The 23,488-nt window shown below is 33.0% G+C and overlaps 2 protein-coding genes across 2 annotated transcripts; both read left to right on the top strand.

Moving 5' to 3' along the window:
- Nucleotides 1-6,581: 6,581 nt before the first annotated feature.
- Nucleotides 6,582-9,318, top strand: LOC123715102. Its single transcript, XM_045669928.1, has 4 exons — nt 6,582-6,603; nt 6,717-7,569; nt 7,781-8,578; nt 9,179-9,318. Exons 1-4 carry the CDS (start codon nt 6,595-6,597, stop codon nt 9,316-9,318), a joined length of 1,800 nt encoding a protein of 599 aa, XP_045525884.1. The 5' UTR covers nt 6,582-6,594.
- A 5,972-nt stretch (nt 9,319-15,290) lies between these two features.
- LOC123715262 (cuticle protein 3-like) lies at nt 15,291-16,748 on the top strand. The gene is made up of 4 exons (XM_045670211.1): nt 15,291-15,341; nt 15,621-16,009; nt 16,216-16,346; nt 16,542-16,748. The coding sequence occupies exons 1-4, from the start codon at nt 15,333-15,335 to the stop codon at nt 16,745-16,747; spliced, it is 735 nt and encodes a 244-aa protein (XP_045526167.1). The 5' UTR covers nt 15,291-15,332; the 3' UTR covers nt 16,748.
- Nucleotides 16,749-23,488: the final 6,740 nt, after the last annotated feature.

Here is a 23,488-nt window from a genome sequence, read left to right as displayed (position 1 = left end):
TTACGCTGTGTATTATATGTAGGTATTCTCCAAATGGTGCTCGTGGAAATCGCTATTGCCACTTCCACGCTATTGACTAACTAAATTACACTTTAATGTTGTGTCCTGTATTTGGATTTAGTCTGATTGTTTTAATCTAATTTTTTGCATATGATGAAAAAAAAGAAAAACTTTATGCAATGGATTATCAAGTGATTTGTTCCAGGCAACCCTATTTCAAGAAAACAGTAAAAACAGAAGTTTCACGAAGTGCAAAACCTTATTACACAATATATATAATTTAATATAATATAATTTTGACTTATTTATACAATATCTTTAACTGTGGTTTACTTAACGTTTTTTCGTACACTAAAAATTTATATTGATAACTCAAGTGTGAAGGGAAACTAGAAACTGTTAGTTTGAATTACCCCGAGTGTGTAGGTAGAAAGGAATGTGCGGCTTTGACCTAAAGGGAGGATCTTTGATTCTTCTAACAACTCACTGTCAGACTCGAAGGCCCCAGTGGCTAATGTCTAGAAGTTGTACATATCCGGAGTACGAGGCCGTCATAGATTGTAGGTATGACTTATCGTATGTCAAATACATTGATGCATGAAATCATAATTAAATATCATCCTAATATCACTTCAAAATAACAATAGTATCATTACGCATGTCCAAAATAGCAGTGAATAGTTAGTTTTCATAATTAGTGTGTACAACTGCTTAAAAAAGTAATGAAAGCAAACCCTTTTGTACTGTACCCAGCACATTAAGTGCTAGTGTTATTTCCGTAAATAACAATGCGTATGTTTCATTTTATTTTATTTTCCGCCTTTAGACCCGCAAAAGGTCAATGGTATTATTATAAATAAGGCTTTATTATTTATAAGATAACTTTAGTAAATCAGGATAATTAAGATTCAATTATGTGTATTAGATTTTTTTTAAACAGATTATAAAGACGACTTCATCAATTATTATTAAATTATCAGTAGCGGAACGATGGTATCATTTGGTCGTTAAACATCGCAGAATGAGTCCATAACCCAAAATCTATCCAAAGCAGATGATCACAAGTCGATATAAACCCTTTTCATTTGTTTATAAATATTCCAGTGCAAACATAAACTGTCTTGTTCAGATTTTTCTCCTGCTTTAATTCGGTCGTAGTATGATTTCAAATAACTGGTTTATTAGGATCTTGTTCTTTTACCTGTAAGTTCTATCTAAATGAAGCTATACAACATTTGTCATACCAAATATGTATAAAGAATTTCATATAAATGAATCGCTACGACAATCGACTGTTTCAGTGTATAGCAATAAAAAATACCGTGACTAGCGATATTTCTTAGGAGTACAAATGTATATAAATAAAAAAGTCTACTGATACAATGACGGCTCGAATCCTTGAAGTTAACTATCACTTTTTTTATCCCACGCCTATCCTATTTAGTATTTCTACTCATTAATATTGTGACTATAAAAATGAATTCATAAATTAACATAGAATTATATTTCTGACCAAAAAAAGGGTGCCTATACAACGCAACTATATTTAAAATAATATAGTTGCGTTTTGCGACCAAAATACAAAAACCTATGTTTGGATATCATAATCTAAATTATAACACATGACATGTTAATTTTGTAATATCGAACCAAATTGAGAATAGATGATATTAAAAATTTCCTGATTTAGTTAACGCTTTCTTAGATAAACTTCGTTTGACAAGATAAGGCAAAAGTTCTGTAGTCTCTGCCTATCTCTATGAAAGATGCATAGAAATTTATCAATTTATAGTTTGGAATATAAACTATTTTTATTCTTATCCGAACTAAACCTAATTAATAAAGCGAAAGATAACAATTGACTTTTTACTAAACAAACGAAGCTTAATATTTCTATTTACTATTTAAATTTTAAATCTGTTATAAGTGTAGCCTTCAACACGTGAAATATAAAATGTTGAACATATCAATCAATAACAAAAAACCATCAACAAATCAGGTTGATATAATTCACAGGTCGTGGTCAAAGTATCCGTACATAAACAAGTGGTTTTATCTACACGTCTTATGAGCCTTGTTCATTGATTGTTTTTTACAGTAAGAAAAACTTGGTAGCAAAAAATGCAAAGGCAATTAACATACCCAAACAATTATAGCAAATTAAATTCTTTCTATTGATTACTTATTTATTTTTTATTTTGGAAAGAATGTTCATTACTTAAAATATATTCATATCGGTCGTTATAATAACATACAATTATAACTAATAAATATTGTTTTCCTGGGAATAGTACCTATCACAATATCCACGTTGCATAAGAGTAGCCTATTAAACTACGGCGGTTATAATAAAGAGCCCATATATATTCTGGATATAATTAGAAGCAATGGTTTCGTCCCTACCAAAGGCGAGTTCAGATAATGGTCTAAAAATTAAAGCAACGAAGACAAAGATAAGTGGAACTAAAATAGAATATGTTACAAAATATACATATTTAGGAAAACAAATATCCTGTAATCGATTCATTCATGAGGAAGATGTGGTAATAAGGGAACCAAAAACTTGTAATTGGATCTGGTCATTAAAAGAAGTCTTTAAATTAAACTATATCCTAGATCTAAAAATACTGTTGTGGTCACTAACATGGGAGGACCCATACCTCGTATACGAGAGCCAAAAATTAGGCTCACGGAAAGATTGAAGTCGAAGGTAATTAGTGCCCACAGAGCAATAGAGTCTAGCATCCTAATAATAAAAAAGATCGACAAATATAATTGACCACATCAGGTTAAAAACGAAGATCACCGACGCGCTAACGGCTTGCTGAAATAGAAATAGGCGGGCCTTATTGGTGGACATATAAAAGGTGCACATATAAAAGACCGCCGAAGCCAACGCTGGAGGAACTCAAGGAAAAAGAAACGTGGGAAGACCACAAAAGCGATAGGTTGACGACTTGGTTAAGGTTTCTGGGGGGTAGCTGATGGGGGAAGCAAACAACAGATCAATATGGCAACCTTAAAGTTGTTCCACACTGCAGAACACAAAGAAACCGAAATAACAATGTTAGTTAACATAGAATAAGAGTATAATAACAAATCTACCTAGTCCTAACAAAACTATCTACTGCTACCTAGTCCCCGTGACCACGCACGCTGTAAAGCACGCGAAACGTCGGAAAAATTTAAATTTAAAATTATATAAAATAATTATAAGTTTATAATAATACAAATAGCTGTAATCCGGTTAAAAAATTGTTTTATTTCAATGTGTAAAAGCTATGGTAAGCAAAGACAAAACTATAACAAAACTAACTAAATTTGATATGTAATATTTTTTAACGGTATGAAATTAAAGTGGCTTTATTATTATAAATTCTGTATCGTATATGGTTAAAGCCAGATCGAATAACTAGCATTATAAATTAGCTCATTCACGAAATAATCGTGGGCGAGATGACCTGATGTGTTAGCGTCACTTGATGAACAGTCACGCAGACTTAAACAAATAATATGTACATTTCGTTATAGCTACCTCAATACTTTAGTTAGGGAAGGTTTTGCAATGGCAAGGTAGTGTGAGGTTCCCAGTAAGGGTTCTTAATTTGAATAAATATTGTAGAAAAATTTTGTTCGTTTTTCAAATACGCATTCTTCTCATGTCAAGTTATCTGGATCAGCAATATTACCGAAATTGTTCGCGTTTCCCAATCCTCAATGTACTTGTAGTACTTGCTCGTAGGGTGATGGAGTGTTGGCCTAGTATCGCTGGTGGCAAAGGGCCTCATAGCCTAGCGGTCTTTGTATGTGACTGCTGTGGTGAGGGGTACTGGGTTCGATTCCCGGTTCGAGTGCAAGTTTTAAAATTGCTCTCGGCCTTTGGTAGGGTTGTACGGTACCGGGCGAATGCTTAAACCGTACATGGAGGGCACGGTCGAATTTCTATAGTATGCAGTGGGCATCGAACTATAGAAGGGCGCCTTAGTTGCGGCTCTTAGCGACACCACCATAGAATGTTGTGTTTGAATTACGACAAATCTTTCAATGTATGAATTTACTCCGAAGAAACTCGTCTTCGACTTAAAAATCAAGAATCAACACAGTAGGCTGACTTAACTTACCTTTACGTATAATTGATTATTTTCTATATTTTATAGAACACTATACAAATATTCTAATTCAAAAATTATTTTGTACAAAGTTACAGTATTATCGTTGCTATGTATAATAATAAATAATAATGAAAACGTGTTTATTCATTATAACATTGCATGTGTATGTTTTGGGCACCTTTTTAATTAAAAAATATCTGTGTCAATGTTGCTCTCCCATTACTTAATAGTTAACTTAACAACTTTAACTCAAAGCATTACGCGACGCGTAACACGCGAAATATGATTTCGTAAAAATATCATGTCATTTTACCAGAAACTATTTAAATTACTATAGAAAACAATCTGAAGCCTTTGCTAAGCCTTCTTTCAATTTTTCAAATTATCGGTCGTCATGATGCGATCAACAAAACTGTCGATGCGTCTTTTTAGACACATTCACTCTTGTAAATAATGTAATTTATTTGATGTAATGTAACTAGTGTTAGATTTTATAAATAAGTGACTATATGGTTAGCTGTTGTTGTCTTTCAAAATCATTTTTAATGATTGAAAAAAAGACTTTATATATATATATATATATATATATATATATCAGGTATGGCTATTAGATCAAGCTATTTTTTAATATCTATGATTGTACAACATAAAAATAATGTTCAGTTAGAACCAGTAGGTCAAAGCTTCATACTGGTACAGAGTTAGAGTTAGTGTATACAAGTTTCACCTAAGTTTAACTACAATTAATATAAATTTTAACGAAGTACCGTCGTTAAACTAATATTAAGTGAATCTCGCCTTTGAAGGGCATTACAACAAAAACTTAAGACGAATTATGAACATGAATGACTATAATTAACACCATACTTAACATTTCACAATTGTTTAGGAATTTTAAATAGCTAAGATACTTAACCTAGAATTAAATTATTACGCCTCTAGGTGTAAATTATATGATATGTGATTACTGCCGAAGCACTCTTGGTTTAAAAAATAGATGGAGCCACTGTTCAATATATGTAAACATACTTGATCTTCAGGTTACGTCAAAGTAAGGCAACTGTCGATGTAATGTAGGTTTCTATAAACTCTGTAGTTCCATAAATTTACAAGTCGAGGATCTTTGGTCCTAACGAATGAAACAATGCCTTATGAATCAATTTAATTCAGACGCAATAACTAGGTTCCATAAATTTATTTAACGATTTTCTCACGATATTTTACTTTATAAAGATTTGAAAATTACATCAACTATGTTGCATACAAATACAACTGAGTTATGAACAATTGGAATAAAATAAATATTTATTTACAAGATTTTGTTTGGAAAAAATATGTATTCCAAAAAAAGAAAAATTGCATAGACTACACAATTTTTTTTATAACAAGTCCATCTGAATTGCTGTAATCCAATTGTACAGACACACATTTTTAAGTAAGCAACACAGCCTATTATTATTACCAATCCGAAATAATTATTATTTCGCCGGGAATTGAACCTTGGTACTATTTAAACATTTTTGTTACCTAGCTTTTTCGTAATATAATTCATGGTTACGAGATCGTGTGTTTAAGCCCGGCTAAAAGAATATATTTTCCATAATGAAAAATATGTTTGTCATTCTTTGGGTAACTAGATATCTCACAAGTTGCAATGCCTTATGTATTTGTAAGCTTTACAAATAATGCATTGGTGCTAAATAATTAATATTATTGATTAATTACCTAAATAACAAATACGGTAAATCTCGTAAAGGCTATGCTTTATTTCACTGTTAACACATGACCATTTTATGCCCTTCTGTAACGAATACCAATTACTAACTGTAATAAATATTATAATATAATGTTAAGCACTTTCATAAAGTAATTGGAATGAACTTAATTGCAACATACTTGAGAAATAGTTTCGGTAGGCTATGAGGATCGTGATAATATGAATTTTTGCAGATCAAACAAAAATTTAATTAATTTAAAAATCATATTTTTTTTATATACTGGCGTAAATAACTCTGTAGATCCAAGCGCGGACTCAAGGAGGTTTTCTTCGATTTTAATCTTAATAATAATTGCATTTTTAAACATACAACAAATAGTATCACTATTATGGAATATATTATTATTTCAAACATTTTTACCAATAAAGGGAAAGCCCTGAATAATTTTCATAACTATATTTTTTTTGATTAAAGATAATTATTATTATATATCTCATTTATTATTAAAAATTATATGTATACAATGAGTCGCGTGCCTTCGCAAAATCAACAAATCGTCGATCAAAATAATTAGTGTATCAACAAAATCGATCGGAAAATTGTGTAAGACGGCACTCACACAGTGAAATGAAGATTCACCTACAGTCAAAGGTTAGGTCCGTGAGCGCTTTTAGTAACTAAGGTGAACGAATTTCGAGATATAAATATAGGATGGTTCTGACGAACGGTACATTCTGTGTCTGTCGTTACATCTAGCAACCGATATGAAGCTGGTAAATATTTAATTTTACCCATACATAAAACAAACAACTTTAACAGAACAGAAAAATGTCTTACAACCTTATTTTACGAAAATATTTGACTAAAATAATACTTTTATTTTCAGCTAATATTATTATCGATAGTAGCATGTAGCTATGGGGATAAATTAGATAGAACGTATCTTCCACCGGCAAATGCAGGCTCTGCTGGTGGTAGTCCGGGAGCGTTAACAGCTCCAGGCTTGTCGAATTTCGGGCAGACAGGACCAGCCACACAACCATTTGCACAACCTATTGGACAGCCTTCCAGACCTAATTCTTTCGGTCAAGCTAATCAACAAACACCAGGACAGCAAGAGTCAGGGTCTTTGAATTTTGAATCAAACCGGCCATTTGGTTTTACTTCTGGATCTGGTGCGAGAAAACTCAGCCCGGTGTATGGACCTGCTGACAGCAGACCAAACCAAGGAAATAATGGCATCTTTTCTGGTTTTGGACCAAGTAATTATCAAGGTGATAATCAGGCACAATCTTTGGGGATTTCCAATACCCCCAATGAATTGGGTCAGCAACCATTTGGACCCAATGCTGCTTCACCCTTAGGATACAGCCAGATAAACGGTCAAAACTTTGTAGGAAGTTCTTCACAACCTGAACGCCCTCAGGCGGCTGCTGATAGAAACGCTGAAATCCTTAGTTATGTCAACGAAAACGACGGGGACAGATTTACTTACAGGTTTGAAACATCTAACGGAATAACTGCTGAGGAAACAGGTGTAGCTTCTGGTGGTGTTAAAGCTCAAGGAGGTTATTCCTATACTGGTGATGATGGAAAATCTTACACTATTACGTATACTGCCGATGAACAAGGTTACCAACCACAAGGAGAACATTTACCCACACCTCCCCCAATTCCTGAGGAAATATTGAAGTCGATAGAAAAAAATGCGCAAGCTGCCGCAGCTGGCACACAAGAAGGTAAGAATAAATAAAATAATATATTATGTGATTAATTAACGAGTAAATAACTATAAAAATCGTTAATGTTTCAAAATTTAAAAATGCTTAACTGATATTCTGCATGCTTTTTTAGCACATGAAGATCGCTATTAAAATATGTTATAAATGGAAAAAAAGCAATAATTAAGACATTGAAAAATATAAATAATAATTGCCATTTAATTTTCAGGTGCTTACCGTCCAGAAGATTATGAAAACGAAGATAATTCCCAAGGTTATTCAGGCGCTACGTCTATAAACAAGCCTCAGGGACAAGACCAGTTTTCATCTCAACAATACACCGTCCCACTCGATAAACCAGCAAGATCTCAAATCGGATTGCAACAAACAAAACCTGAATTACAAAATGTACTGACAAGTGAGGATAGTTATAAGGATAGACTCACAAATGGAGTGTCGAGTTTTGATCCGATCAGGTCTTCCAATCAGAATGTAGGCTCAACTAACCAAGCTCAGTCACAGAGAAGACCTGGCTACGAGTACTCTCGCCCTCAGAAGACACAGGCCAATAAACAAGCGTTTGGTAGTCAGTCAGGTCAATCTGGTCCCCAGTTTAGCTCCCAAATCCCTTCAAACTCTCCATTTTCAAAATCAGGAAATGGACAGGACTTAAACCGTTTTAACGGTGTCTCCAGACCTGAGTCTCAAAGGACACCAAGTGGGCAAGACTATTTTAAACCAAGTCAATTGTCACAATATCAGCAATCTGGTTTTAAGTCTACTTCAAACCAACCAGGTCAGGGACCGCAGTCCCAATCACCTCAAGGTCAAAATTACAACCAAGAGGCTTCAGATTATCAGTATCAACCAGTAAAATCAGGTTTTGGCGTAACAGCGCGACCAAGTATCCCTAATCAGCCAAGTCTTCAAAACCAGGTAGACCAGGGTGTCACTCCTCAGGACGGAAATCAATATCAAACCAACCCATTAAACAAATTTTCGAACAGACCTTCTTCAAACAAACCAGGTCAGGGACCTCAGTCTAATTTATCTCCAGCTCAAAATTACAACCAAGAGTCTTCAGGTTATCAGTATAAACCAGTAAATTCAGGTGTTGGCATAACAGCACGACCAACTTTTCCTAATCAGCCTAGTCTTCCTAACTTAGTCCAGGGTGGTACACCTCAGGGCGGAAATCAATATCAAACCAACCCCTCAAACAAATTTTCAAACAGACCTTCTTTAAACCAACAGTATCAACAAAACACGCCAGGTGTAATCCCTTCCCCAAACGGTTTCAATAGACCTAATAGTGTTCCTCAAAATCAAGTTTCCTCAAACAACTCGCCTTTAGGATTTGCTAACTCTATTGCGAAACAAACCGCACCAATTCAAGCACCATATCAATACCAGCGGCCATCTCAACCCTTCAACCAAAATCAGGTGTCGCAAAATGGTTTCAGACAACCAGCTGCCAGTCAAGGCCAGACACCATCTGGTGCCAATAAACCAGCATTTGGTTCACCACAAACCACTTATAACCAGCCAATACAAAGCCAGGGCCCATTGCAATCTACTTTCAATCAGAACTTAGGTCAAAGCCAGACTAAACCTTCTCAAATTCAAGGATCATCGCTGCCTAGTTTCAACAGACCAACCCAAGATCAAGGATCAAAACCGGTTTTCCCATCTGCGAACCAACCGGAACAGTTCAGTGGACCTCGTCAACCACCAAGCTATAACCCAGAAGAAGGCTACAAATACTAGAATAGTTTAAGTAACAACGAAACGGGCATTAAAATGTAAAAAATAGTTTATGGAGCATTTGTAAATAGAACAATTTATTATGTTTAAGATCACCAAGCGATCGTGGCAATAAATGATTTTAAAATATTTCGTGTTTTTATACTAATTAATTCAATTGAAACTTTTATTTTTCTTCATGAACTTCTTTGCTCATTACTACATAGTGTAGCAAATATTAAACACATTCCTACGAAACATCTCAATCTATGGCTCACGCACTCGAACCTTTTTTTATAGGTGTAAAAGGTCAATCTATAGAACACGCAACGCTACTATGATATTATGACATTAGGGATCAGTAAAACGATTGAGTAAGACTAACATGTAGAGACTACTAAGAAATGTTTAAATTGCACTAAATTCTACCTTGAGGGCTTCGGGTTTGTTGTTGGCCTGTCATAAATATCATGAGATGGTGTTATTAAATCCCAAATATCAATGATACATTTGGGTAGATAGATATATTTTCATAAAAAAGGCATTTGTTATAAATATTTGACACACATGTTGTGATTCAAAAAAACAACTTTTATATTGAATTATTCTTTATTACACTCATACTGTTCGGAATAAAAAAGATTTCGACGGCCAATAGATTATCAGCTTATCTATTTATATATTTTATTATATAATGTGTAAATTGACAAGCTTATATATAATATCGAAGACATTGAATAATAGAGTTTAGAGTTTATAGATTGGATATTTAATGTCTAAACGACTCTTATCATACGGTTGTAATTGAAACACGTGAAAATAATTACTAAGGAGGGCTTTTGAGACCGCAACGGTGGCGTTTCAATTTGTCTTACCTTCTTTGGGTTCATTTGTCGTTTACTCGACTTCTTAGGATGGCACAATTTTTTTATTTGTAGAAAAAGGTTAATGTAGAACATTGTTCTTATGCTCATTGTTCAAAAGATATTATCTTTGTTTTAAACGTTAGCAATGTTTTACGTTTTCAAAAAAAATATTTATTTTACATCATGGTAAAACTAACCACCATACAAACTTTCGAATTTCAAACCACATTTTACTTGGCATATATAAGCATTGTTTTGCGAGTTTTATTTCATTGAATATACAAATTATACACAGAGCAATACAGAAAAAAATTGTATGTAACTCGATTTTTGGACCGGCATGAATGAATGTTTAGATATTTATTTTTAAAGTATTTTTAATAACCGTGGAGAAATTTACGCAATTGAAAAATAACGAGCATATGTGGGACTTGACACCAGGTAACTACAATGCTACTCAGAAAGCCTGTTGAGAAATACCTACTCTGGTGTATCCCAATCGCAAATGGAAACTCCCAAAGACTCGAATGTACTAGGGCAATCGTTATGACACGTAAAATACTAAAAGCTCATCATAACATTGAACCATAAACAAGACGGATTACATGAACATTACTTACATTGCAACGTTACATTAAAATTGTTACAAAACTAAAAACTTCACGCATGAATCTAATGAGCCATCGTTATTTCAACTTCTTCACGTATACTATTAAATTAATTTATGACTTGAAGTTTTAGGAAAGATTGAATGCTTATATGGCTTAAAATGGTTATGAAATTTTCGACTTGATACTGCTATCTGTAACAAATGATTGTAACAATCGTCTGTAACAATTGAAAAAAATATGTGATACGACAATATGCCCACCTGGAGATTTTATTGGAATTGACAAAATTCTGACTTTCTAAGCCTTTGACTAAGGATAAATTTCTATAACTGAGAAATTAAATTGGAATGGTATACATTGATTATGTTATCTTTAATTTAAGTTGATGCTATGTGTATCACAAAGAACGGTTCGGTGGCCGTCGATACACAATCTTATACTAGAATAATAAGTCCTGAGTACATACCTCGTTACAATATCTTTTTACCAGGAAGAAAGGCACACAATATTATCAGCCGTAAGGATTTGGAGAAATTCTATTAGTTTGGGAATAAAGAGAGGTTAGACTGATGCTTAATACCTTGCCTCACGATAGTTCTCAAAAACGCACTAAACACTCACTATAAAATTCTAAATAGTGGACGTAACTATTATCAATTATAATTAACAAAATGTATTTATCAAAATAAAAATGTGTCTAACGCACCCCGAGTAAATCGCAACTAATAAATGTGACGATCGGCCGAGAAAAAATATTTGGAATCACCCTCATCAAAAATTATTAAATCGAAATTATGTATTCGAAAACTATGTTTTTTTGTTGTATTTAATTTAGTACATGGAAGGCTTACATTTGGCAGCAGTGTTGAATTAATATTTAAATCCTCCGCCTAAGAATTTATCCTTCCTAGTATTGCGTGTAATGTTCCTTCTTAGTATTGTGTGAAGGTATAATCTGTGGTATTTTTAATTATTTTTATAAAATATATTCTCTATGATTCTGTGGTATAATTAAATAATAATAAAGTCATCAATTCTTCTTATATTTAGAATATTGAAATTCTTAGTTTTCTTTTTTTTTCTCTTTTTAAATAATGACTACTTTAAATGATATGAATGGAAATGTATTCCAACTTGTGAGAATATCTTGTAAAGAACTTGGCCATCAAAACTACTGGCGGTGCGCATGCGTTATGAGTTAACCCGAATCTTACCTTTTTATTAAATACTTTCATACACATTTAATTCACATACACCCTTAAACATATTCACACATGAATAACTAATCATGCTTACATTTATTTTGTTTGGTTTTTTAAAGTTTATTGTCATAATATGTAGTCGTCTCTTTGTATATTTTCTTCTGCTACCGCAAGACTACTATAGTCTTATAAAAGCACAAACTTCTTATAATAATACCTGCTGCATTTAAACCAGTTAAATGCGGTACTGTGAAGGGCCAAATAAACTTTATTATTTGATTATTATTAGCTATCCTGGTTTTGTAAACAGATTTATTATACAAAATATCTTAGAATCAGCTGAACTTAAATATAATTATTAGATTACACAAGGTAAATTCTAATAGATAGATAATATTATCTTAATAAATTTAATGATATAATTTTGATTCAATTCACGGTACTTATAGAAAGAAGAAAATATTTCCAATTATTGTCATAAAAGTTCTTACATAAATTTTACAAATAATAACAATAAAAATACGGTGGCGCTTCAACTTTATATGGGTCTTGGTTTAAGTTTACTTTTTCTTTGATCATAATCTTATTAAAGCTCATCAGCCTGCCTGATAAATGTACATTGCTGTCTGTATCCGTACCGTATTCCAATTGATTGCTTAAGTCACAATTTTCAATGTAGTATCAAATATATAATAAATCTTTGATATAATTAATGAATAAAAAAAATGTTACATATATTAATACTTCAGGGACGTCCTGGAATGCTGGTTTCCTAAACCTTCTGTGTATGTGTATGCGGATAGAAAGAAAAGTCCATTGATTCACGGCAGGGATTCACATTGGAGCAATTGAACAAAATCCTTTACAAAATAATGAACTAGCTGGATACTTCATAAATGCAAATATAAATCATGTTTCTTGTTTGCAGCAAATGCATAATGCAATTGCACGGTTCATTTGTCGCAGGTCGTCACGAATTTAATTGTATATCCTTTACACATTCATTAATAACTCACGCGTTATACTTTCATTAAATTGCATCTTTATACATATATAATTCTACTGTGTGTATGTCACTGAACTCCTCTTAAACGACTGGACCGATTTGAATGTTTTTTTTTCGTTTTAGTTTCACAAATCAGCGCGGCAGACGACACTGCAGTCGGTATTTAGGTTATTTATCTATACATCAAATAAACAACTGATATATATATATATAAATCTTCTGTGCCTCTGTTCATAATTAAACTTTTAAACGGCTGGACAGATTTAGATAAAAAAATGGTGTGTTCAAGTCGAGAATTATTTATTATTCGATATTGTTTTGTATTTAAAACGTATGTACATGGCAACGTGTTTTGGATCCGGTAGTTATTATTATTTTACCGAAAATCAATTAGATCAGGTACAGTAGCGCCACTAAGGTGAATAACGGAGGATGGCCTGGTCTGAGACGGATACTAGCTGTGTCAAGTATCTTTATCTGTTTTTCAAACTAACAATGGCCGTAGAGCGGCCTACGCAACCGCCACATCGCATGTCGGGAAGCGGATAAGGCTCTACTGTTACCGCATCTCGCATAAGGCGATTGTTGGCGGCGCCTTGGGGTTTTAGTGGGTATGCACAAGAGCGAGTCTCACATAACCCTTCCGCACTAAACAGTCGTGCTGCGAAATGCCCCATGTACAAAAAAAAATAACAGAGGTAAGTACGGAGCCAAAAATAAAAGAATCAAGTGGCAATACACAGGGAACTTATAGGGTATATATGGTCCCTGAGCTTAGGTTGCATCGTCGTAATTTTTATTAGATTTTTAGTTCTTAGACATACTGGTTTTCTCACGTCTGTCTTGCGTCGTAGAAAGATCCATTGGTGCACTGAGTAATTCGAGTACACGACCGAAGGATAAACAATAGGCCAACACTGCTCGAAAGCACAGAGCTATGAAAGAGTTCAATAATTAGTTGATTACGTTAAGAGCTAAATAAATGAACATTTAGTTATATATTGCATTCATAATTATAACATATTGCACAGTGTGATGGAAATATAAGCTAATTTCTTCCTCGAACAAAACTTAAAACTTATATACCATAAGATTAAATATATAATTATTATTTTGATGGTTTCTTCAAATGTAATAAGAGGCAAACGGGCAGGAGGCTCAGCTGATGTTAAGTGATACCGCCGCCTAAGGACACTCACAATGCCCGAAGGATCGCAAGTGCGTTGCCGGCCTTTCAAGAATTAATGGTATGGTAAGTACAAATAAGGCCATTAAAATATTTATGCATAAACTGTTCCCGGATAATAGATTTTGTAACGAAACATCTTAATGAGCATCAGACAGAGAAGGCCTATTATATCTTAACTATTATAAAAAAATGCATTAAATTATATATGCCAGGATATAATCAAAAGCAACTTTTTAATAATATATATTGTAATATAATATAAGAGAGACTTAAACCCATAAATAATACTTATTAAAGCTTTTAAGTTCAACCATTTAATATAATTGTCTAGATCAATGTATCAACACGGATTTTTAAAATCACGAGTGCTAATATACCACTAATTAAAATAAAATTAAAAATATTGAGGTCGGTTGGTATGCAAGGTCGCAAAGTCCATGAAGAAGCATGATCATAGAAGTTACGTTTGTTACTGGTTACTGATGGTGTTATGCAAACTTTAGATGGGCATTTCTAGGCATTTTTATTATGCTTAAGTTAAACAGTTACTGCAAGCATTTTCATGCAGTTTCCACTCATATATAGAGTGGTTTCTGATAAAAGTAAGTTGTAATAATTGTTGGAAAACGTTTTTATGTGCTTCATATAATATATTATTTGAAAATAACTAGGTAACATTATTTTTAATTTACCTTGTCTCGATTTATATAATATGCTATATTTATTTATTATATATTTATTAATTTCAGAGATAATGTGATAAGAGAACTCGATATTATTTTGTTACACTTACACGTTGTAAATTGTGTGGTGTATAAAAGTCAAGTTATTTATTTAAAGCACAAAGCTCATTTTTGAAAATCTTACATCAGTGAGCAAATATTTTTTGCAATTCTGAAGTAACTAAAAATATTTTAAAATCGCGTCAAAAGGTCATTCACGGTCAGTCCTATTGCCTTTATGTTCAAGTTCGTCATGCATAACACCGTCCAATAATGATACGTCCATCTTCACGTATTTAGATTACAAAATCGAGACACGATTTAATAAAGAGCAGACTATTAATGTAGATCAATATGAGGAACATTCGCTATAAATAAGCACATCATTTTTTTCTCAACACATTCGGACTTTCAGCGTTTTAGCAGTAGCAACATCTTCGCAATGAAACTGGTATAGATTTGTTGATATTACTTTGAATTTAATTCATTGCCGTTGATTGACTTTTTTAAAGATTATAATTGAGTTGTGTGTATGAAGTACTAATCACCCATGGGACTGTGAAATTTTAATACCATTGGTCTGTTAGCTCGTTAAAAATATCATTGTTTGTCCGGGAATCAAGCCTGGGACTTAAGCATCTAATAGTGTCAAATTATTCACAATATTTTTTAATGTGTAAACTCTTTTTAAGTTTCAGTTTTTACTAAAACGATTTTTAATTTTTTTTAGTTCATCATCCTAGCCGTGGCTGCCCTGTCTAGCGGAGCTAAGCTAGACAAAACGTACCTGCCTCCTTCATCAGCCCAAGCTGCAGGTGGAGACTTTTTGGATACACCGAATTTTGGTTCTGGTGATACCTTCGCTCCCAATGGCCAAGACGTCAACAGATACAACTATGAAGGCAACTCTGAGTACCGACCGGAGAGAACCCAGGCGTCTTTTGAAAGGAACGCAGCGATTCTCCGCCAAGACAATGTGAACAATGGTGATTCCTACTCATTTGCATTCGAAACCGAGAATGGTATTGTTGCTGAAGAGAGCGGTGTAGCGACAAATGGTGTAGAAGCTCAAGGCGGCTTTTCCTATATTGGTGATGACGGAAAGCAGTACAGTATTAGGTTAGTAATTCCTTGTTACGCTTTTAAAAAAAAAATATTTTTACATTTGTATTAGTTCCTATATCACTTATAAGTTTATAAAAGATTATTAATTTAGAAAATGTTAGCTTTTCAGATGTTCATTGAAGTTAAATCAGGTTTATAGAGAAAACTTTACTACCTTTATTCTCTAATCAAAACACAGAAAATAAATCTTTTTATTACAGATATACCGCTGACCAGAACGGTTTCCAACCACAAGGCGATCATCTCCCCACGTCCCCACCAATTCCAGAAGAAATCCTTAAAGCTCTAGAACAAAACGCAAGGGATGAAGCTGCGGGAATTTTTGATGATGGTACATACTATATTTTTAAATTATAACTAATAAACTTGCAACGTCTATGGAAAAGCTTTTGAAAGTATCTATTGGAAAAAATTAATTTAAGATCTTTCAATATTGGTTCAACAGGTTCCAGTGCAACTTTGCTTGCTTTGACAATTAAGCATTTAAAATTAACGCAAGTGTATTAAAGCGAAATTTGGTTTTCAGGCTCTTACAACGCGGCAAAATATGAAAGCAACGACTACAAAGAGAACTCCGGAAACTATGAAAACAGATACACGGTTGATTCATTCAACGCCCAAACAGACGATGACTCCATCATAACGGATTCCGCAGCCTTCGGAAACCCTAACTATTATCAACCGTCAAGAATTCCTTTGGTGACCAAAGCTTACTTACCTCCAAGATATTGATATAGACTGATGCTTTCCGACGGACTTAGATTTAATAAATTATAGAAGAAAATTGTTGTTTTACTATACCTACTCTAGACTACACTTGTATAACTACGTAACAAATGTTTATCAAGAAATATCATGGCCACTTCAAAGATGCAATTTTATCCAAATTTCTGAATATAAAAGCATATATTTGAAATTACTTACTAGCTTTTTGTTATTGTTAAATAAGAATCAGAATCAGAAATCAGAATGATTGCACTGTATAGTATATTTATGACGAATTTATTAAGATCTTGTTATATAATAAATAAAAAAACTGTGTATTAAAACCTTTTTAGAACTGAGCCTCAGATGTGTCTATCAGTTTCATACTCATTTGTCAATCTAATAGGCAAGTAGGTGATCAGCCTTCCTGCCTGCCTGGTTTCCTAACAATGATTTCCTTCACCGTTCAAGCGAATGTTAAATGTGCATATAGATAGAAATTCCATTGGTACACAGCCGATGATCAAAAAATAAATCAGAATAATTGCACCGTTTTATCTGCAGTATATTAATAAAATAAACATTACTTTTATTTGACTCAAACACATTACATTTTGTACTTACATTCTAAAGGGTGTAAATAACATAAACATATAATAGGCAAAGAAACGTTGAGAACATATACTTCTAGGCTTAGTTAGCCAGGACAGGACAGCACAATGGACCTATTGAGAGTCTAAAGTATATGTACAAACATACATATACTTCTAGGAGCACTAGCGCTTAAACTAAGCCTAGCCTGTATCTTAAACGCTAGTTCTTTCCATTTAATGTAATTCCTTTTTTTACAGTGTAAACACAATAATTAGCTAATAATGCAGTTAGGCTATGGAATTCACTTCCCGTCCCTATTCGCTTAGCTCCTTCTCTATATTCCTTTAAATTTCTTCTGTACAAACATTACCTGTCCACATGCTAGCTTTCTTACTAACTACTAACTGACGTGAGACATATCTTAAATTATCGTGATTTATGTGTGTTTTTACTTTCTATTTTTAATGTATAGTTTAGTTTGTTTTTTTGTTCCTTTTTAGTTTTGTCTTAATAAATGTGTATAACATGTATTTTTGCACTACTTGCCTATCTTATGTAATTTAATACATTTTTATTTTTTCTTTACTCACAGTGGTTGCCTGGAAGTGATCGCTCGTAAGCGATAAGGCCGCCAGTTGCCCTTCTTTTGATTTAATTATGTTCAATTTTTTTATATGGTAGTGTAACGAAGTGTAAATAAATAAAACTATAGACTTTACAAGTATAAAAAAAATACAATGGCTCTGCAACCGTTTTAGTTCTGGGCCTGTTTCATAAAATTTGTCAATCTAATAGACAAGTAGGTGATGAGCATCCTGTGCCTCACACCCGCTGTTGACTTTTTGGGTCTAGGCAAATGCCATTCAAGCGAATGTTGAATGCGCACCTAGACTGAAAGTCCAATCATGCACTTCCGGGGATAGAACTTTTGACCTCAGGAATGAACGTTACGTTGCCTATCTTATTTAATACATTTATTTTTTTCTTTACTCACAGTGGTTGCCTGGAAGAGATCGCTCGTAAGCGATAAGGCCGCCAGTTGCCCTCCTTTTGATTTAATTATGTTAATTTTTATTTTTATTTTGTAGTGTAACGAAGTGTAAATGAATAAAATAAATAAATAAAACGTTGCTCACTGTAGCCTCTAAGCCAAAACTGTTCAGTCTTTATAAATAGGGATTTATATAATGCAAGTAGTATCAAGATATAGTTTTATCTAAATAGACATAGACGTTAGCACTTTCACAATATTTCATGACGATGCAGATTTTTAAATTTAGAACATACTTCATATCTAGATAGAGAAAAGGTTGAACGTAAGATATTTCAAACAATTTGATCTGATCTGAATAGAATTTTATACTACATTGATTTCTTATATTCAGTCTTGCAAGATCTCTACCAGAGATAAGCTTACATATCCGACATTGTTTCTTTTTGTGAACAAAAAAAAAAGAAGCGCGGTGAAGAAATATATTCTATATTTTATAACGTTTACTTTAGTGTAAAAGTTGTAAAAACTACGAAATTCACATTAAATTTTCTCTTACACTACTTTTTTAAGATAACAAGTTATAAAACCTTTAAAAATAAATGTTTTAGTAAGGAAAAGTGCCCAAAAATTCATACTTCTAAGTGCTAATAATATATTTCACACTAGAAATTGTAAAATTAACGAAGTTTCTTACGATGAACGAACTCCTTTAATCAGTCTGACTTCGGTTTAGAACGTCCGACAATACGAATAAATTTGTTTTATAGTTAAAAATAAGATAACATAAGTTTTCTAAGCGTATATGTTTTTATGAAAAATCATTGTTTATGTGTGTATTCTTAAAAGTTATTTCAGTTAAAAGTGTTTTAAAATATGTATATAATATCTGTATGAAATTTTTTATAGCTCTCAAGAATACTTTCACATTGGTGACGTTACAATCCAATATTATCATTGCTGAATAATGATTTTACACATATAAAACGTGTTGTTGCTAGCTGCAAGCTGATGATCATAGCTGCGGCCTATTTTTAATTAATTCATGGTCGCAACAGGACGAACTGGCCCGTATAGTGAAAGTAACTTTCAGGAATACTGTAAGCGTCCTTTCCAGGAATTCCGTAAGCTAGGCGTGTAGTAGAAAATATATATGTTATATTTACTTTTATAATATAATAATAATTAAATTGTCATTATACTTCTAGAAATTATCACTGCATGCCCTACGCAATACACGCCCGTCGAAGCCTTCAACACTTAATTTGTAAGAGATGAGATCAAGCGCATTGACGTTAATTATATCGATATTGATTACAAAACTTGCCCGAGTCAAAGATCAGGCCAAATTATAATGGAGACAATGGTTGGACGATTAGATTTCGTGTCTATTTTGACCTTTCGCAAATAAATGCTCTGAATGGTAAATATTGGTTATCTATGTCCTTGCTTCAGATTAGGGGTCACGACTTACGGATGAGGATCAAATGATTGATGGTCCTAGACAATTTTGTAAAGTAGGCATGGACATAGACATAACATTTATTACTAACAAAACACACACACAGAAACACATAAAATTTGTTATAATCAAAAAATAAAAAGAATAATAATTAAATGGAGAGATAAAAAATGTTTTTAAAGAAAAAGGTTTAATTGTGTTATGCGTGTGTGCTGTGGTTGTAATTGGCCCTGGCTCAGCATTATACTGAGGAGCAGAGTTGTTCCACAGCGCTGCTCATTCTACCAGAGACCACAGCAGCTAGTTTGCGCCTCAGTCGCAAAAAAGCAAATAAGAATCTAATACTCAGTAGAAACAAATAATAATAGTAAAAGTTAGCAGTGTAAGCAAAGAATAAAAAAAATGTAAATATAATAAAATAAGAATAATTGTTAAGAAGTAGATAATACATATTATTTAGTACGCCACCAAAAAATATAGTGAAATCGCTTTCCAATATATGGTATGTTGCGGTCTCTCCATAAATTTCCAATTATTGGTTGTGCAATAAGAAATAAGTCTATCTTATTCCTTTGTTAATAGACCAAATTAATTTATAGACCTGAAATATATGGATGTTTAGTGGCTATATTATAGAATCGAAGAAATTTTCGAGTTTACCATTATTGCCTCAGTTAAACTTTTAGTTTACGCTTAAAATAACTATTGTACAGTCCATCCATAAGTCCATAATTAGTTTTGCGTACCTTGTTTCAATTGTGATGTTATAAAATAAAATTAAATAAATTTGTGTTCCTTGTTTTGGAAGTTCATATACACCTAGCATTCTTAAGGATTTTTTTTTAAATATGTTAATACATTAATGTTACATAAAACTATTATACTACAATTTCAGTTTTACTAATATTATATTAAATTTTTAGCCAATATGCCAAGGATCAATTATTACACGACTACGACAATGCGTTGACGAAATGTGAACGAAATCGTCTTCACATTAAACATTTGACAGCAACAATTAGACTTTTGTCACGTTGTCTGTCCGTCACGTCCAGTTTATAGCAATTAAATAAAGATACTATAAATATCAATTTTGGATGATACAAAGCACACATCAAATCTGGTGGCTGATCTTAAAACATCGCCATGGAGATATTTTTTGTAAGTACTTCTTAATAAAATATTAATAACCCTATAATAACACTTTCTAAAATATTAATAACCCTTTACAATTTCAGGTTATCTTCTTTCTAACCGAATCGGTGTTAGGCGACAAATTAAGTCGTGGTTATCTTCCACCTCCTGGTGCGCATTTGTCAGCAGGAGACCTTAACTACAGCGATCTACCCTTAGAATTACCAAGTCATGATGTATATATGGAATATACAGCCCTGAAAACTACCCCAGGACTTAAAGAAATGGAAAATTACTTTATTGGCCCTCACGGAGGTGAATCGGAGTCCTATGATATCGATTATAATACACCAACAAGATCAACACCTGCTTCAACAACCACTACCAACTCAGTTTCAGAGTATATTTCTACGCTATCTACACAGGCGCCTACTTCATTAACTGATTTTATTTATGACACCACGGAATCCAGATTTCCACAGGTTATCAACCAATCATACAGATTTGATGAACCCTTTAGCTTTGGCGATGTTAAGAAATTTAACAGTACAAGAGTAAATATACCAGTTTCTGGAATCGAGGACAAATATTCCTTCTCTCCAATGACATCACTATTCAACTTTGAACCAGATACCATGACCGCAAATCAAATTTCTAACATGGACTATCATTATCCTACTACAAATTCAGGTAATGAAGTTGAAATAGAAGGTGGCCAGCAACAATATGACACATACTCGCCTCGTCTATATAAACCCAATTTGTCGTCTCTAAGGAGGATTGAATCACAAAATAATGACGGAAACGCTATAATTACGAATCAAAATAATACTTTGGAATCAGAGGGCTTTTCCTATAGCTTTGATACTTCTAATGGTATACACACTGATGTTATTGGTACTGCTAAAGAGGGTATAAAATCAAAAGGATCTTTCTCTTATACCGGCGATGATGGCAAAGTCTACAAGATGGAATATACTGCAGATGAAAACGGATTTCGACCAAGTGGTGCACATTTACCTACCCCACCTCCTATTCCTAAAGAGATACAAAAAGTTATTGAACAAGCTTATATCAATAAAGCCGCAGGAATAGTCGATGACGGTAATATATTTTTTAACAAATATGTTAAACTTTACTTAAAGTGAAATTATAAAAAAAATATTTATTTCAGGGTCGTACAATGAAGAAAAGTATGGATATAAGAATTATATGCCACGGAATGATAATGAAGCTTTAAAACAAATTAAAGGGCTTCTAACAAAGAAAAATGAAGTCCAACCATCGAATATATTTGGCGATAATTTAAATAACATTAGCAGATCTAGTACAACTAGTAACGTTCCATTGAATAATGGAATAATTCCAGTGCAAGTAGTCTATGATGAGGGCTACAGCTATGATCAACCACAATACAGATTACATTCACCGAAGGCTGTTGGTAAAGAAACAGAAATTAGGTCATTTGAATCACCAAAACCTAAAATACAAATAGATAGCATCAAATCTGTAGAAAATGTTAATGATGTAAATTCATATAATAATTCTCCAAACAATGATACCAACAATACTGAAAAAACAAATCTATTTGAACCAACAGATGAAGTAAAAATTTATGAAAATAATCAGCCATTTTTTCCCAATAATTATGAAAGTGAAAATTATAAAACTACAATTTTTCCAACAACGTATTATATGAACTTAAATAATTTTAATGCTGATCCTAGTCGGGAAACTGACTTCCAGGCTAAGATAGTGACAAAGCTTCCAACAACGGCAATTCCAAATTATTCTATAGAAAATGCAAGCACGGAATCATCATACGAACATCTTGTACGAGACAAGACAACATACATGTCAGAGGACGACGAAGTAATGAGATCTACTGCAAATCCAAAATGGGCAACTGCGGCCAGTCCTCGCACGGAAACCATGCCTGTTTACATTCAAACGCAGGTTCGTGGAGAAGATTTTAGCGGACCCAAACAATTACCAACATATAATCCTAAATCTGGCTATTATTATTAAAATTGTTACTAAGATATTGTTATTAAATGTTTACAATGTATTAATGTTTTTTTAGGCCCTAATATTCAAACCTATAATATTCCTATATTATCCCACACTCCTTAAATAATACAGGGAATAATCGGTGAAAAAAATACAAATAATTATACTTTTAATATAATTTGTCTCCATCTAGTGAAAAAAAGGCAAACCAAACAAATGTATCAATACGTTCGATTGTTAATATATAAAGAGCCTTTTGTTAGTTCCCTGTATTGTTGGAGCTTCTATAGATGGCGCTGATTACAAATATTGCTTATTTTTTAATAGAGAACATTATTGACATTTACATGAGATGCATTAAGTCTTCCATAATTACTAAAATCATTAATTAATTATAAAATTAAACTGTTTAAGTAACTGAAAAAAATCAAATAATTGTCATAAATAAAAAGCCGTGTGAGCGTAGTAGGACAAACGGTCAGGAGGCTCATCTGATGTTAAGTGATACCGCCCATGGACACTCTCAATGCCAGAGGGCTCACGAGTGCGTTGCCTGCCGTTTATGAATTCATTATTT

This window comes from Pieris brassicae, chromosome 10 (assembly GCF_905147105.1).
Source record: "Pieris brassicae chromosome 10, ilPieBrab1.1, whole genome shotgun sequence".
NCBI classification, from domain to species: domain Eukaryota; kingdom Metazoa; phylum Arthropoda; class Insecta; order Lepidoptera; family Pieridae; genus Pieris; species Pieris brassicae.
The sequence above is the reverse complement of the archived record's forward strand: the minus strand, read 5'-3'. Positions and strand labels throughout refer to the sequence as shown.